Raw genomic sequence first — 17,673 nt, forward strand, 5'->3', positions numbered from 1 at the left:
CTTCGGTTCCCTCTTATCGTTCCCTCTTATCGTTCCCTGTTGTCGTTCCCTGTTATCGTGACTGGTGGAAGTTTCTGGCTGAAATGAATCGCGAGCGCTGAAGTTCTCCGTGCCTTTACTAACGAGTCCGAACGGGTTTCTGAAGGAAAGATTCAAACTCGAGCAATATGAGTCGTGTCCACTCGTTCGGATCTTCTGTGTTTGGTCGTGTGGAGTAGTTTAGCGTCAGAAATGATTCTGATTGATTGATTGATTGATGTTGATTTAAGCTGCTGCTGAAGTTTGAGAAGGTTGAGTTTGTGTAACATTACTGACATGTGAAGCTTAATTTGCCATCAGTGAATGAATCATCATCATCATCATGATGATGATGATGTTATTAAGTGACTTTATATGACATCTGCGCTGATTTATGAGTAAACCTCAGTCAGTGTGTCGCTCACGGGTTTCCAAGGCAACAGCTGTTGTGTCTCCACCTCTCCACACTCGGAATTCTTCATGATTGTAAGATTGAAACAATATTGTGAAAAGCAGAATATTCAGCTGAACTGGAGTGTGTAGAGAGTTGATAATATCTAACATGAACATGAAGAACATGTAGCCTGTTAATGAGCATCATAATGTTTTTGCAATGTGACACTTTATTATGTCAATTACAACATATAGAACCATGACATACAAATACAATACTTACATTTGAACATTGTTTTATATCACAGTAATATTGAAATAATGAGAATAATAGTAAAAAAATTGCTATTGCTAAAAATGGCCTGAATTTAATTATTCCCAAACTGAACATGGTTTTAAAGTCCCCATGAAATCAAAATGGACAATTCTTGTTTTGTTATGGAATATTACAGTGTTTATTCTAAATGATTTATGGGTGCACATCATTATTGTGTTAATAATCTTTAATCAGAATCAGTTCCTCTTGCAGCATCTCTTCTCTGATGATGTGGGCGGGGCAACCTGTCACTCACATGAGATCAGCCAATAGCAAACCAATCAATTCCCCACAGACACAATCAAGCCCCGCCCACATCTGTTCTTGTTCCTGAAGCGTTTCTCTCAGATATACGACACAATAGAGGAGAGAAGAGACTTTACCCTGAACCTCGTCTCTCGTCCCAGACTCCACAGGTGAGACAGACTGGGATGAAGATGATGAAGGTGTTGATGGTAATGATGAAGATGAAGGAGGTGCTGATGGTGAAGGTGATGATTATGAAGGTGTTGATGATGATGAGACTAATAGTCGCTTCTCTTCAGGGAGGATCGTCTCCGTTCAGGAAGTTCACAAAGCCCTGGTCGGCTTTGATCAGTGTTTTATTGTGATTGGATGATGACATGTTAATGGGCGGGGTTTGCTTGCCATACGGGATTATTGTGAGTAATAATCCTGATAATTTGGGGGAATTATTTAGTGCCATAAAAAAGATTCTTTGTGTAATACATATATTTCTTTTATTTAAATTAATTTAAATTTGAGGTGAAATAAGACCTAAGATTCACGAATCCATGTGTATTTATAGTTAATCTAAAAATTATTATTGCACTTGGTGCCGATGTATATAAATTAAACCATTTATATAAAAACAACAGAAGTGTAACACAGTAGTTTGAAGAAAAAGAAAAAGTGTGTGTTTCGGCCCGTATCTCTTTATTCCTCAAGGCTTTTGAACGCAGGTCAATATTGAGTTTGGCAGCGGACAGAATTCCTGAGCTGGAGTGAATCTGATTGGATGTGTGGGAGGGGCGGGGCTTAGCGCTGCACTCCTATTGGCTGACACTGGAGACTGTCACCTGGACACTTGTTCCTCACAACTAGACAGAATCTCAGTGTGGAATTAGAGCCCTCAGATATGTGTGTGTGTGTGTGTGTGTGTGTGTGTGTTTGTATAGAGAGACAAATGAACTGGCTGAGATTGTGCTGATGGAGCAATTTGAATGAAACATCAGAAATATTGTTTGTGTTTTATTCAGAAGTCTGACTGAAAGAAAATGTGTTGTTGCGAATCCTTCCTCTCTAAAGATGGACAAGATGCTTTCATGTATTTATAAAACACAAAAAGAACAGTGTGTGATTGGAATTTTTGCATATGAAATGTTTTCCATTTGCATTTATTGGTTTGGCAGACGCTTTTATCCTCAGCTGGCAGAAACATGAGGAGGGATGAAATACAAACTTCCCAAATTAGAAATACGGGAAACAATAGAGGTGAAGATTAAACTGTCAGTTTTCAGACCGTTCGTCATCGATCCTCATCTCTGCTTCTATATTCAGATGAAAAACATTCCCTAAATCAACCCAAACAAAACCTTTTTACAGGAAAACTCAACTTAGTCTTATGTTGGTGATAGATTAACTCTTGATTTTTAATGTGAAATCATTTTTTAAACATTAGTTTTGCATGTCCCTCTCATTAGCCTATTATTTTAATAGTTTAAATCGAATATGAATTTCTACCTAAATGTAGCTTTTATTAAAATGAAAAAATAATTTTCAGGGTCATGTTAAGTTTCATTGTGTTTTCGTTCAGTGTAGTGTCCGTCTCCGTCGTTACGGACTCCTCATTGTTTGTTCCCTTGGTTACTGATCAGTCCCACCTGTGTCTTGTTCAGTTCACCGTCAGTGTTTGATGTGTTGTGTTAATATTCTCACATGTGTTTTAAAGACTATTATTATTATTATCATTCTGGTCATTTGTGTTTGGATTGCACAGCGCCGTGTCTGTGTCGTGTCATGTAAATGTGTGAAAGATGTGACTTCAACATTTGATTGATGTAATGATATTTGCTAGTCTGGTCCTTCAACCCCAAAACATTTTGAATGTATTGAATAGTCAATTCACTGTAATGTTTTGAAAAAATAATGCCATGGGTTATGAATGTGTATATGTGTGTATATAATTTTGAGTCTGTTGAAGTTACACATTATTTCGTTAGTCCAAATTCAGACATTCTACTGACGAGAAGTAACTACCTGTCTACTAACTCATTAAATTGTAACTACATGTCTACTACCTCTCATTAGAGTATTAGTGGACTGTTATCGTAGTATTATAGAAGTTGACATGTAGTTGTAAGGCCCGGCTCGATCGGCCCAATGGAGGCGTCCGGTCAGCGGGTGAAGGTGTCTGCGCGTTACTGTCTTTCCTTGTGGCAAAGTAATTTGATTAAATTAAATAAATGTTCTCATATGTATTTTCTCGTTATTTCATTTGACTCCATAAATGAAAAGGTTTTAATGATATCTATGCATCATTAAAAGTGAGCGAATGTTTGACTATTCTTTTTAACTCTACTGAAAATAATGTCATAGTCGATTAAAATCAAATCAAATGTTTACAATTTATTATGTCAGGTACATGTATCATGCTAATTACATAATCAATTCAAAGATAATCAGTACAAAACATCAAATGCTCTGGAATAAAGAGAAGAGATGCGAACCCAACATTAGGAAATACATGATGCTGAGAGTCCCGGCGACTCTGCATCACGGGGTGATCTGAGGTACAGAATCGCGCTGATCCTCTGGTTACATTTCATTATATAGACAAACTTCTTTCACATGGAAACATATGCTAACAATGGGAATTTGCATTGATCACCGTCCCAGACTTACTGGGGGCAGAATTTGCATTGAGTTGACACCTTTTGGGAGTAGGAGGCCATTTGCCTGGAGATCCACCCTCCTTTGTGTGCCAGTTATCTCTAAAAACCTTATTACCTTTTGTTTTACTTATTTGGGAATGAGACGCTTGTACCAGTCGCACTGAGACATTTCAAATGATACCAAACATGTGTAATACTGGATGATAATTATTCACATTAAACCATATAGATTCTTGGGTGAATTTAGGTGGGGATGGGTGAAGGGAATGATGTGTAAATTGTGATCGTGTCTCGAATGATGCAGGAGCATCAAAATAAAGAGTTAGAAGATATTAAGCATCAGTCTACTAATACTCTAATGACTGCTAGTTTGTTACTTAACGTATAATCAAACGTGATTATAGGGCTTTGTTTTCCTGTGTATTTAAGAGCTTCAGTTCTCTCCACTCATCGTCTGGTGTTGGTTGTGTTTGAGTACACACTGTTTCATGTTTCTCGTTCGTTACTACTCTAGTCTCTTGTGTTGTTTAATTAAAGTTAAGTTGATAATGGATCCCCTTGCCACATCTCATCTTCTTCCTCAACCCGAGTGTGACCGATATAAGGTTGCTGTGAGAATATTTGATACCAGTGAAATTTCACAATCCTCGATAGCAATTTAGATGCCACAGCAGAAACTAATACTAGGCTAAGGTAAGTAAATAAAATTCTAATGATTATTGAAGAGACAGTATGTAAACGGTCAGTTATACAATAAAAAGATTACAAACAATAAAACAAATACTATGTAAATCTATTGTGTTGTATATCTGAGTGAAACGCTTTAGGAACAAGAACAAATGTGGGCGGGGCTTGATTGTGTCTGTGTGGAATTGATTGGATGGTTGTATGGTTGAGGTTTGCTATTGGCTGATCTCATGTGAGTGACAGGTTGCCCCGCCCTCATCATCAGAGAAGAGATGCTGCAAGAGGAAGTGATTTTGATTCAACATTAACACAATGATGATGTGCACCCATAAGTAATTTACAATAAACACTAATATTCCATAAAAAAAACAAGAATTGTCCATTTTGATTTCATGATGACTAACAGAGATCATACAGGTCCTGTATGAGGGTCAGATGTCACCTGTGGTTACCATGCTAACAGAGAGAGTTTAATCAGATGTCAGAATTTAAAACCCATTCTTTGTGATCTTTAGAGAATCTTCAGAAAGTCTGTGTGTGTGTGTGTGTGTTAGTTGAAGACTGCGACAGAGTCTCATGCAAGTTTAATAATGACAGTCCAGCGCTGTGGTGATGCTGAATGTGTCATTACTCTCATTTGCACACGTGTGTGTGTGTGTGTGGCTCGCTGTCAGGCTGCTGTAATTAATGAACACACAGTGTTGCTGGGCTGTCACACTCTCACTGTTGCCATAACAACAACATGCAAATGAAGCTTGGCTTGATGTTTTTACATTTATAATCAGGAGAGAGAGAAAAGCGATTTCTTCCCTCCAGCAGAAGCGACGTGATTCCTCCACACGCGCCGTCATTAATATTACACACGCGGCTTCCAGCGTCCTGATGTGGAAGAGCTGCTCAGACACACACACACACTCACACTCTCCTCCACTTGACCATCATCTGCTTCCTTCTAGTTCTGCAGAACACAATCAATCTGCTCAGCGACGTATTAAATGTATAATATGTTATGTGAATGCTAGGTCAAAGAGATGTGTTTTTAGACTAGCTTTGAACTGACAGAGTGTGTCTGCTTCCCGGACAATGGTAGGAAGACTGTTCCAAAGTTTTGGTGCTAAATAGGAGAAGGATCTACCGCCAGCAGTCGATTTTGATATTCTAGGTATTATCAACTGGCCGGAATTTTGAGATCGCAATAGACGTGAAGGACTATAATGCGTTAAGAGCTCGCTCAAGTACTGCGGAGCTAAACCATTTAGTGCTTTGTTAAGTAATCAGCAATATTTTAAAATTGATGCGATGTTTAATAGGGAGCCAATGCAGTTTTGACAGAACCGGGCTAATATGGTCATACTTCCTGGTTCTGGTAAGAACTCGAGCTGCTGCGTTTTGAACCAGCTGTAGTTTGTTTATTAAGCGTGCAGGGCAACCACCCAGTAGAGCATTACAGTAATCTAGCCTTGAGGTCATGAACGCATGAACTAATTGTTCCGCATTTGTCAATGAGAGCACATGGCGTAATTTAGATATATTTTTAAGATGGAAAAATGCGGTCTTACAGATACTAGACACGTGACTTTCAAATGAAAGATTGGTATCAAAGAGCACACAAACCCAGGTTCCTAACCGGCGACGAAGACTCGACAGAGCAGCCATCAAGTGTTAGACAGTATTCTAGTCTTGTCCAATCATTATAATCTCTGTTTTTTCAGAATTAAGTTGTAAGAAATTACTAGTCATCCAATTTTTTATATCAGCAATGCATTTTGTTCATTTTGTGAATTGGTCATTCTCCTCGGGGACCTATACACAATATATGAACAAACAAAATGTGATAAATATATAACCCCAAAACACACAAAAACACATCACACAATGCTAAAACATTATTTTCTATGACATTAATTTGACCGTAAATACTTGTTTTAAAAATTCTTATGTCGTTGAATGAAAAAAGGACACTAATATGATTAACGTCTTTAAATATTTATACAGTATGAAATGACATGTATAATGGGGAAATGAAAATGTCATTATGTGTGAGTACAATGTGATCTCTGTGTGTGCTTCTGCTGATGTGATGAATGTAGTCATGTGTGTTTGGATTCTCAGTCGAATCGTGCCAGAATCGCCTCACTGACCCTCCAGCCTTGATCTCAAACGTCTGGGATTGGTTACAAATGAATACAAACCTGTTTCACTTTCCCCCACAGATTAGACACTTTCTTTTCTCTTTCTCCTTCTCCTCTTCGTCTGTGATTCTAGATAAAGCTGTTGGTAAGTCTTCTGTCTTTGCTGAGTTGTTGGCTTTGATTCTGGAATGCTTGAACTCATGAACCTTCTGTGCAAACTCCTCTTTCTCTCTGTTGAAAAGTGTGCATCTGCTTTGTTTGTCAGAGGTTTTTATTATTTGGTTGTAGTCTGTACCACATTGCATTATATAGCACCAAATATTGTGCACCAAAATAACTGAGTTTTTTGATAACCTTCTCTCTGAGCTTTAGAATTAAACAGGTTGTTTTTTGCTGCTCTGCATGTAAGACTTTTATGTAAATGCCTCTTCACATGTGAAATGAGTAACAGTAAGATCAGTGAGACATTTTTGCTGTTTAGTTTCAATAAACCCTTTTTTTCACTGGGGAGGGAGTTTTCTGTTCTGAAAAGTTACAGTATGATTTTATAGTCCAGTCAACTCTTATTTCAGATAATCAAGAAAACATTTGCACAAAAACTTTTACTTAAGACACTTGGGGCCAAATTTACTAGCAGTTTGAGCCAGCAGCACAAACCCTCTTTTGGCATTAAAAAACTACTGTCAGGATTTACTAAAGACACGCAGTGAGAAACTAGCGCTGAAAAAGTGTGGACAGGGTTATTTTTGTGGCTGACCTTAGTGCATATGCATTTGCAGGAGTTTCCCTTTCAGATGCAGTTATTCATGGGAGGAGAGTATTTAAATGAATCACGCAAGGTGATTTACTAAGGTTTGCGCTCATCAATGTACCAGTTGTTTGCGCCATTATTTACCGCCCAAAAAAGCACGTCTTTAACCAGACGATAACTGGTAGATTGTGTTGGTCATTATGGAAATGATCTGACTTCGTCTGTACTCTTTAATTTGCGTCAGTAGATCATCGCAGAACTTTACACTCCCATCTGCGCAGTTCTGGAATTGCGCTCTCACGCTAATGTGCCCTGTTTAGTAAATCTCCTTACTGTGCTTTCAGGGTAAACATTTCATCAGAATGTGTGTTCCATGGGAATTAATTAAGAGCATGCCTTTGACATTTCTAGTGCTGTGCTCTTCCAGTTACAGGACCTGATTGGTGTCACTGACCTTCTAATGAAGTCCTTCTGTATCTTTTCTCTTTGTGCAGGTGAGCCTCCATGACACCCAGATTAGCAGATGAAGCTCACCTGCCCACATGCTGGGTTTTCACTCCGATCCCTTAGTCCCTAATTAAAATCCCTCACCAGATCATCATCTGCCCGTCGTCACTGTACTCATCATGTCTGGCCAAAGGAACCCCTGTGTGCTCAATGCAACCGGCTTCACTCCCGAAGACTCTGTGGAGATGGATGTTTCAGTGGAGACTGCACTGGACAGATGTGATCCTGTTCCGCCTCCAACAGACGAAAGCCAGATGGCATTGAACGATGAGGAAGAGGAAAAGACCGAAGGGGTTTCTTCATCGGAGAAGGGTTCCTTCTACACCCGTAACCTCCGCAACTACAGTGATCATGAGGACTTCCATCGGTCTGAAGGACCATTCTGTGTTTGCACCTTCTGCAATTTCAGTACCAACAACTTTGAATGTCATAATAAAGTTCAACACCCAAACAAGAGCTGTTCCAAGTTCAGGCAAACAGTTGATTGCGAGAATGATGGTTCCCTTCTGGAAGCAGGTGGAGACACTGGAAAGACACCAAAATACAGCATTTTGGAGAAAGGACTTGAGGTGGAGAAGGGTCTGTATAGTCCAGTGTTGAAGGATGAGATCAGGGCTGTGAGTGTAAATGGTACGACCATTATCCCGGAGCCCGTGTGTCATGTGACCCCTCTTCTACAGCGACCTCCCAATCTCTGCAACTCTCCCACAATCGCAGTTCCTCTTCACACCAGCAAGTACAACCCAGTCCTGGACAGCAATCCCACCCTGATCACATGTTTCAGCAGATTCCCGTACCCGACGCACTCAGAGTTCTCCTGGCTCACTTCAGTCTCCAGGCTCCCGGAGGAGCAGATCAAAGTGTGGTTCTCCACCCAGCGCCTGAAGCAGGGCATCACCTGGACTCCTGAAGAGGTGGAAGAAGCCCGGAAGAAGATGTTCAATGGGAGTATACCAACCCCACAGCACACCTGTGTGGCTTCACCTGAACCAACTCGTCAGAACAGCCCTGCATCAAACAGCACAGCAAATATATCATCCACCACTTCTACTGCTCTCTGTCAGACTCTTAAACACTCTTCAGGAACTCCTCTCTTGGCTTCAGAGCTCAAACGCCCTGTTGTGCACATGCCTCCACTTCTCGCTTCTTCTCCTGGGTTCCCTGAGTCTAAAACATCTAGCCCTGCTTCTTTTGTGGCCTCAGACATTAAGAGACCTGTTGCATATTGTGTCCCACCTAAAGGGAAACTCCCAATGGTTCAATCCAAAGAGAAGATGATGTCCAAAGAAAGACTCCCTTTGTTACCCATAGTGTCCACCAATCTCAAAAGATCTCTAATTCATCAGCAAATAAACAATCGTACTTCTGCCTTTGCCTTCATTCCTAAAAACAAGTTATCCTGCTTTGGTAATGGTGTAACCGTGTCCTCTTCACCAGCACAAGTGAACAGACCAACAATCATCCAGACTCTTTCCCGGTCCCCGACACCAGTCCTTCAGTGTAAGTCTACAGAACCACCAATGCTCCCATGCTTCAGTAGTCAGAATGACAAAGAAATCCCACATGGGGATGTTAAGCATTGGTTTCTTGACCACACTACAAATTCCCAGAACTCGTGTGTTGAATTCGGTTCGGTTCCCACTCAGTTTCCTCTTCTGAAGGACAAGAGTCCTGGACAAATCAAGCTTCTAGAGGAGAGTTTCCAGAGGAACAGTTTCCCATCCTATAATGAGGTCGAGCAACTCATGATCACCACTAGACTGTCCCGAGAGGAACTCGAGAGCTGGTTCACGGAGCGCAGAGCACTTCGAGATTATCTGGAACAAGCCCTGCTGAACTCCATGGGTTCTAGACGGGATTCCCTACAGCCGGTCCTCAATGGATCCCAGAGATCCGGGACTCGTACCTTCAGCCCTGTACCTCCCAACAGCAAGTCTGTGAACCAGGTCAAAAATGGGTTAGTCCAAAGCCGATGGCCTTCGCCTGTGGAGTTCAGGCGTATGGAGATGCAGACGCGGTTGTCCCGCACAGAACTCGTCCGGTGGTTCCGAGACAGTCGGCTGGCTCGGCAGAGCTGCGTCCTGGACTGGAAGGAGGTGTTTGGAGAGCGAAACGGCTGCCGGGCTGAAGATTATCCAAGCCCGAAGGATCGACCACTCAGAGAAGAGATCATCAAACCCAGCACCCCGGGGATCGAGAACCGGTTCTCCAACACACTCGCTCAGCACACGGGGAACCCAGAGATCAAGAACCGGTTCTCCAACACACTCGCTCAGCACACGGGGAACATCGGGGAAGCGTTCAGAGATGGTAGCGAGGACTTCGGAGTTTCAGACTCCAGTTAGAAGATGGAAGGTATGTTTAAAGATGAGCAGAACACTGTTGCATGTGCTGGTGTTGTCATGAAAGTCGTGTTTTTTGGTGAAGTGTATTGAAAGAATGGTAGAAGTTTAACCCTCTGGTGTTCTTCGGGGTCTTTTTAACCCGCAAATTACTTTTGCTGAATTTAAAAAAAAATTATATATATATTTTTTTTTATTGTTATGATATCTGTTTTTATGTTAGCGTGAAAAAAATTGTCACATTCATGGTCTTTGGGGTCTCTGGAGACCCCGCTAGGGCTGCTCGATTATGGAAAAAAAATTATAATTTTTTTTTTATTTGATTTGATTTATTAGACAGTAACAAAAATAAATGCATAACAAGAAGTCATCACCGTGACATTATACATTAATCAGAACTGTCGAGGATAAAACAAGAAAGTTACAAACTTATTTCTATTGTGGTCCTCGTTGTAGTCTGATAAAGATGGCCAGGCAAGCTACAGATGACTAATAGGTAGCCTACCTTGTACATTCAACCACATCCAAATACAAAATAAAATAAACAAATACATATACAGCAAAAATAAAAATTCCTTAGGATCACATAAAAAAAAAAATCTAATTAGCATTTAGCAACCATTCACCACATGCTCTATTAAAACAGCGATCTGACTGGCTTAACTTAATCTCAACTGGGAGTTTGTTCCATTCCATAGCTGCCATGTACAAAAAGGTGTTTTGCCCAGAACAGCTCTTAAATCTACAAGGAACTATGTCTGTGGCACTACCTCTAGTTGAGTAGCTATGAGAGTTCCTAATAAGCTAATAAGCTCTTTAAAATACCTTGGCTCATTCCTATACAAAATCTTTGTGTTAATCTCAGTTTCAACTGTCTCACCCTGTTTTCAACTGTCAACCATTTTAATTTCTTACGTTCGGGAGAGCCGACATGGTTCCTATTGTTGAGATTTAAAATCAACCTGACTAATTTATTCTGTGCCGTTTGTAGTTGAACTTTTATCCTCTTGGGGGCACTGCTGTACCATGTAGTACAGGCATAATCGAAGTGTGGCTGAATTAAAGCATTTGCTAACATTTTTAAAGTTTCTTTATTTAGAAACTGAGCCTTACGTGCCAGAAATTTAATTCTTTGGTTCACCTTTATAATAACCCTTTGACCCATACTTTCTCCACTCACAGAACTATCCAAATCACAGTCTAAGTATTTAACACAATTTTTAACTTCAATCTGGGTGCCACCCACAGAAATTTTGAGCTCGGGAGTTCTACTCAACTTTATTTTTGAACCAAATAGAATAGATTCGGTTTTCCCCAGATGCAAAGACAATTTGTTCTCTATCAGCCATTCACTTATGTTCTTTAATTCCTCACTTAAATGATTCTCAATAACTTCTTTATCCTTATGGGAGAACACCAAGGCTGAATCATCCGCGTAGAGAAAAAGATAACAATTGCAAACAGAATTCATATAATTTATATACAAGAGAAACAGCAATGGACCCAGGACACTACCCTGAGGCACCCCACATGTTATTTCTCTAGCCTCAGACAGAGTGCTGTTAATATCAACTCTTTGATACCTCTTAGTTAAATCATAATCACGATTATTTTGGTCTGTATTGAAATCACGATTATGTAACACGATTATTTCACATGACTTTGGGAACGTGTTGCATTTATTAAAAAGACACCTATCAACAATTCTTAATTTTTTTAATTTTGAACATTTATTGTACTTTTTGAACTATTAAAATAAATAATATAACAGATAATACTTCAATAAGTATTTTAATAATTCCCGCAGGTCTACCACTTATAATGCGGGAAATCCCCCCGCAAACATTGATTCACTTTAGCAAGTAGATTGTATGAGTCGCCTAAATTAATCCACACAGATTATAAAATCAAATCAATCATTTTAAAACTTTCGCAAAGACACAATTTCACAAACCGCGCGAGTGTTCAGCGGTGCTGCGTCTTCTCTCTCTCTGGCTCTCAAAATGTGTTGGACAAAGTGTTGAAACTACACTCTCGCGTTTAGGAGTCGGGACATGACAGAATTGTCACTTGCACAATCGGGCCAGTATTGCATCATTACTAAAGTTGATTATTTTCACTTCTTTTAAGTCTTATCAGTTTAAACATTCAAGCTGAGAGAGTTTACGGCTTCGGGAGGGGCGGGTGTGCGCGTGTGCGTGTCATTCAGAACACAAGACAATATAAGAGAGTTCTTGCAAAACAGAACATGGCAAAATAATCGTTTTTATTCGATTGTACTATTTTGGTGATCGTTGGGAGCCGAAATCAAAATCGAAATCGAAATTCAATTCAAATAGAAACAATGCAGAACACACATAGAAAGAAATGAAGTGGCACTCTTCTGACAATGCTAAAAACATTCACAATGCAAAATTATCATGCTCACACACGCGCACACACACACACACACACACACACACACAGAGAGAGGCATACATTTGTGAGACTATAAAAACTGCTCTCTTATAATTTGTCAAATAAAATAGTCCAAAATGTGGAACCACCAAAAAAACATCGACAATGTGAACACACACACAGAGAGAGGGAGAGAGAAAGAGACAAAAGTTACTGCTTTATTTGCTTATTTGTTATGCTGTTTGCTGTTATTTGTTCTGTTCATTGTATTTTGATGTTCATGTCATGTATTTGTACTCAATATATAATATAACTATACATATCTGTTCTGTTACAGTTAGTAACTGAAGTGTAGATTACATTTGTACAATCATATGAAAAAAAGAAGATTGAAATAAATGATAAACTCTAAAAACTCAACTTAACTCAACTTAACAACTTAACAAGCTTAACTTTGGCAAAGTAATTTTTATTGTTATAATTGTGATTTCATAATATTTAGATATGAATCCAACTGGAAAAACTTGTGAAAAGATATTATCTTTCAGTCAGTCAAATAGCATATAGTGGAGCATGTAAACTTATTCATGTTATCCCCATAAATGATATTTCGAGATTTGTTTTTTTTATAAAGTGAATTTTACATTAAAAAATATATATATCAGAAATCCTCCAAAAACTGCACAAATGTGGAGTAAAAACATTAATAAACAGAGTAAAATTAAATTTGTAAAAAAAAAAAAACTATTATTTTGTTACAAAATTACATTTTGTTGCCTGGGGTCCCTGGAGACCCCAAGACCCCTGCACCCCAAACGAAGACCACACTTATAGGGGTCATGAAATGAGAAATCAAAATTTCCTTGATCTTTTAATATATAAGAGGGCATTGTACTATAAAACATCCTGTAAGTTTCAGAACTCAAAACGTTCTTGTTAGTCTAAAAACAGCTTATATTGAAGCCAATCCCTCTGAACGAATGATTGCGGAATGTGTCACTTTATTACATAATAGTGTAGCTAAACGCCGCCTCTGCAGAAGACTAGCGCCTGCTTCTACATCACTGCTTATCTAGCCCCGCCCACAGATTCTACATCACCCCGCCCACCAATTCTACATCACTGCTTATCTAGCCCCGCCCACCAATTCTACATCACTGCTTATCTAGCCCCGCCCACTGATTCTACATCACTGCTTATCTAGCCCCACCCACCTATTCTACATCGCTGCTTATCTAGCCCCGCCCACCTATTCTACATCGCTGCTTATCTAGCCCCGCCCACCAATTCTACATCACTGCTTATCTAGCCCCGCCCACCAATTCTACATCACTGCTTATCTAGCCCCGCCCACCAATTCTACATCACTGCTTATCTAGCCCCGCCCACTGATTCTACATCACTGCTTATCTAGCCCCACTGATTCTACATCACTGCTTATCTACATCACTGCTTATCTAGCCCCGCCCACCAATTCTACATCACTGCTTATCTAGCCCCACCCACCTATTCTACATCGCTGCTTATCTGGCCCCGCCCACCGATTCACGCATGTCATGCAGTGGGTAAATAACGAGAGACGCAAACGGAGGTCAATGCAGAAACCAAACGGTAAAGATGGCTCTGAAGATAACAAGTCCAGACTGTGAAACAACACAGCCTTTGCATTACCTTCCCTCTGATCCCAACATTAGGAAGGAGTGGATTAACTTTAGCTTAACTTTATTTTGAAGTTCCAGAGCGCGTCAGTAAGAGCTTGGTCCTTTGTCCACTTCATTTCACTGTGCATTCAGTTACAAACACGGCACAGTTCGACGCAGGGTTTTCAGAGAGATTGAAATTAAAAGAAGATGCTGTACCGAGTATTTTGGATCCGACAGTAATATCGCACCACACTGTGCGTTACTCTTGGTTACTCACGTTATTACGTGGTTATGACAGATCGTTGGACCTGGACTGAGTATGTGTGCGTTTTTAACCTGTATGGCTGAATTTCACCGCTATTCTCAACATCGGAAGTTTAAAAACAATCCCACACGTTTACTGACTAGGCTTTGAACATATTTACATATGCAGAACGGTTGGCCAATCACAGCAGTGGGCGTGTACTTCGAGTCTACCATCCCCCCCGCCGGCTCAGACCATGTGTTTCGGTGAGGGGGTCAACAGGACAGACAATAGCCCATTACTGATAATATTATCGTTATTATTATATAAAACCCTCTTCATCTAGAAGTGGACCTCAGAGAACAGCACAAAATAATAAAAAAGCAGTTCATGACCCCTTTACAACTTAAGCTGTGCTGATGGGTTTAGCAGCATTATGGAGATTAGCACAGAGAATACACTCGTCTCTTTAATACACTCGTAATGGACCAGCGTTAGAGAAATGTGTGGGGTTTTTATTTTTTCATCAATGGGCAGATTACAGTGTGTTTTGGCTCCCGTCTCCAACATATCTACTTCTGTGTTCTACAGACGGAGAACTTTACACATGCACGCTGATTAAGTTATTTTCATTAGATGTTTCAGTTTTATTGTGCTATATTTTTGAAACATGCATTTTAATGTTTAAATTATTTTCTATTTACCGGTACATTATTTTCCAAATGACTGAACTTGCTTTGAGCCTGTAACATTCCTCTGAATAAAACACTCATAATAACTGAAAGCAACTTTAGTGAGGTATGAATTTTAAAGCATCACTTTGTGTGTACAGCGTGAATATGTGTGTGTATATCAGTTTAAGATGATCGGGTGGAGTGAGTGAGTCTGACCTGTTTAAAGCTAATCATGATTTCCCTCCACAGGAGACAGACGGTCGCTAGTGTTTCTCTGGAGAACCGTGGAGGAGCGTCAGGAGCCGCTGGTGTGTGTGTGTGTGTGTGTGTGTGAGTGTGTGTTTGTGTGTGCTTGTGAGTGTGTGTGTGAGTGTGTGTTTGTGTGTGTGTTTGTGTGTGCGTGTGTGTGCGCGTGTGTGTGTGTGTGTGTGTGTGTGTGCGCGTGTGTGTGTGTGTGTGTGTGTGTGTGTGTGTGTGTGTGTGTGTGTGTGTGTGTGTGTGTGTGCGTGTGTTTTGGATTCTAAAAACACACAGGAAACTTCTGTGTGCCGAAGCTGGAGTATCTGTGCTTTTAAAAAGGTTCTGTTAACACACTTCTGCTGCAGATCTGTAGATGCCATATTTTATTACATTTTATAATGGGATCAAATTTCGTCTTTTTTTATCGGACATGTGTATTTCCGAACAGTGGGAAGAGATGCAGAAGAGGTGCTGAATATCCTCTGGACTCTTCGTCTGCTACAGCCCATAATGATCCTCTTGCTACAGACGTGATATATGAACAGAGACACTGCTGAATGTCTGTTGTACACACACTCCTGCTGTGTTTAGACTGGTGTGTTTGCCTTCTGTGTTTCTGTTCTGTCGTGTCAGTAAACGCTAATGCTCTTCTCACACACACACACACACACACACACACACACACACACACACACACACACACACACACACACACACACACACACACACACACACACACACTCACACACACACACACACACACACACACACACACACACACACACACACACACACACACCGCCTCTGGAATCCAATAAAACAGTCGGTTTTATTGTTTGTTTGTGAGATGTCATTGCTGTAATATATTTCATATGAAGCTTCGTTCTGTTCCATAGATTCACTTCGGTGTGAAAGCTGAAATCATAATAACAGATCATTGTGAATCTGAGCCGTCTGTGATTGGTTGATCTGGTTGTTTAATCCCTCATCCTTCCCTCCGGTCATTTTGACCCGAAACCTTTTTTTTTTATGTTAAAAATCGAGTGTTCATCAGAGGGTCCAAGACACCAGGACTTTTGTCGCACTTGAACCACGAATACACACATTTTTTTTAATGGATTCAAGGAGTTTTGTGGTTGAAATTTGAAAAGTAACAAATCCTCTAAAACTTTACCAAAAAATGTTTTTATACATGTGTATCTGAGCGCACACTGAAGAGAACTGGCTTTAGGACCCAGAGGAACCGCTCGTTTACTCCATCTAGAGATATAAGCCCATCTAGAGTCATGAAATATCATCTTATATTATTATTTTTCCACAAGAGGACAAAGACTCCCAACGTAAGATATTTAGAGCTGAGTTACAAGGGTTATGCATGAAATTGTGAGTTATTTAGATTTTTTTTAGTTGAAAGAATCTGAGGAATGTGCTTACCTTACCATTTATTTATTGATCAAACCTAGTCATTTAAAGGTAAATAAAATAAAATAATTACAAACCAATTGCATTAAAAAGAAAAAATATCAAAGTGAGATAAATCAGCTTTCTGAGAACAAAGGAAACCTGGAGTGTAATCTGACTACACACTTCTACCCTACCCTAACCCTAACCCTAACAGATGAAAGGAGGACACGTGGTGTAACTTCAACATGAGAGTATTGAGGAAGACAGAATAGATGAAGACTTGAGTGTATCCTTCAGTGTGTAATCTGTGTCTCAGTGACTCTCAGGTTAAAAATAATATTATTTACTTCATATATTGTTTACATGTGTATAGCTTCTTATACCTTTTAGGCTACTTATACTTTTAGAATGGCTATTATTAATCATTAAAACTGACATTTAACAAAAAAAGGTTATGTCATTTTATTTTATATATTTAAAGCATATAAAATATTTATTAAATGACACAACCCTGTCTCTTTTTGCTAAATGTTAGTTTTAATGATCAATATTATGTTTTTTTTATTCATCATATTTTTTAAATGAAAAAAAGAGTCAGGGTTGTGCTTTATATTTCGTGTTGTTATAAATATGCAGTGAAGATAATCAATTGCGTTGCCTGAACCACATTTGTGTGGCCATTATGTTTAAGATTTTTTTAAATGAAAATGAAAAGAGGCAGAGTGGTGGTTTATGACATATACTGTTTTATTCGTAGCCTAGATATAGCCTACATAAAGAGATAACCGGAGTAGCCAGAGTGAGCCGAGTGACACTCAAGTACGCCGCTGTTCCATTTGCAGAATTACCGGACTTGCGCCCTCTTGTTTCTGTAGTGTCTCTTTATTCTCCATTAGCTGATCGAGAGAAAGCCAGACTAACATCTAAAACCTGTAAGCAAAACACACACAGTCAAATGTGTGCAACATTATTGCATTATCCACTTTAGGACAAGAAACTAAAAGAAACTACTTAGACTATTACAGCAGAAC

The 17,673-nt window shown here is 39.6% G+C and overlaps 1 protein-coding gene across 1 annotated transcript; it reads left to right on the forward strand.

Annotated features, from left to right (window-relative positions):
• Positions 1–7,701: 7,701 nt before the first annotated feature.
• Positions 7,702–9,826, forward strand: LOC308686506 (zinc fingers and homeoboxes protein 2-like; the record flags this gene model as incomplete). The annotated part of the gene is made up of 2 exons (XM_081394934.1): positions 7,702–9,655; positions 9,730–9,826. The coding sequence occupies exons 1-2, from the start codon at positions 7,818–7,820 to the stop codon at positions 9,824–9,826; spliced, it is 1,935 nt and encodes a 644-aa protein (XP_081251060.1). The 5' UTR covers positions 7,702–7,817.
• Positions 9,827–17,673: the final 7,847 nt, after the last annotated feature.

The sequence above is a fragment of the Scardinius erythrophthalmus genome, assembly GCF_964197995.2.
Source record: "Scardinius erythrophthalmus genome assembly, contig: HAP1_SCAFFOLD_355, whole genome shotgun sequence".
Lineage (NCBI taxonomy): Eukaryota > Metazoa > Chordata > Actinopteri > Cypriniformes > Leuciscidae > Scardinius > Scardinius erythrophthalmus.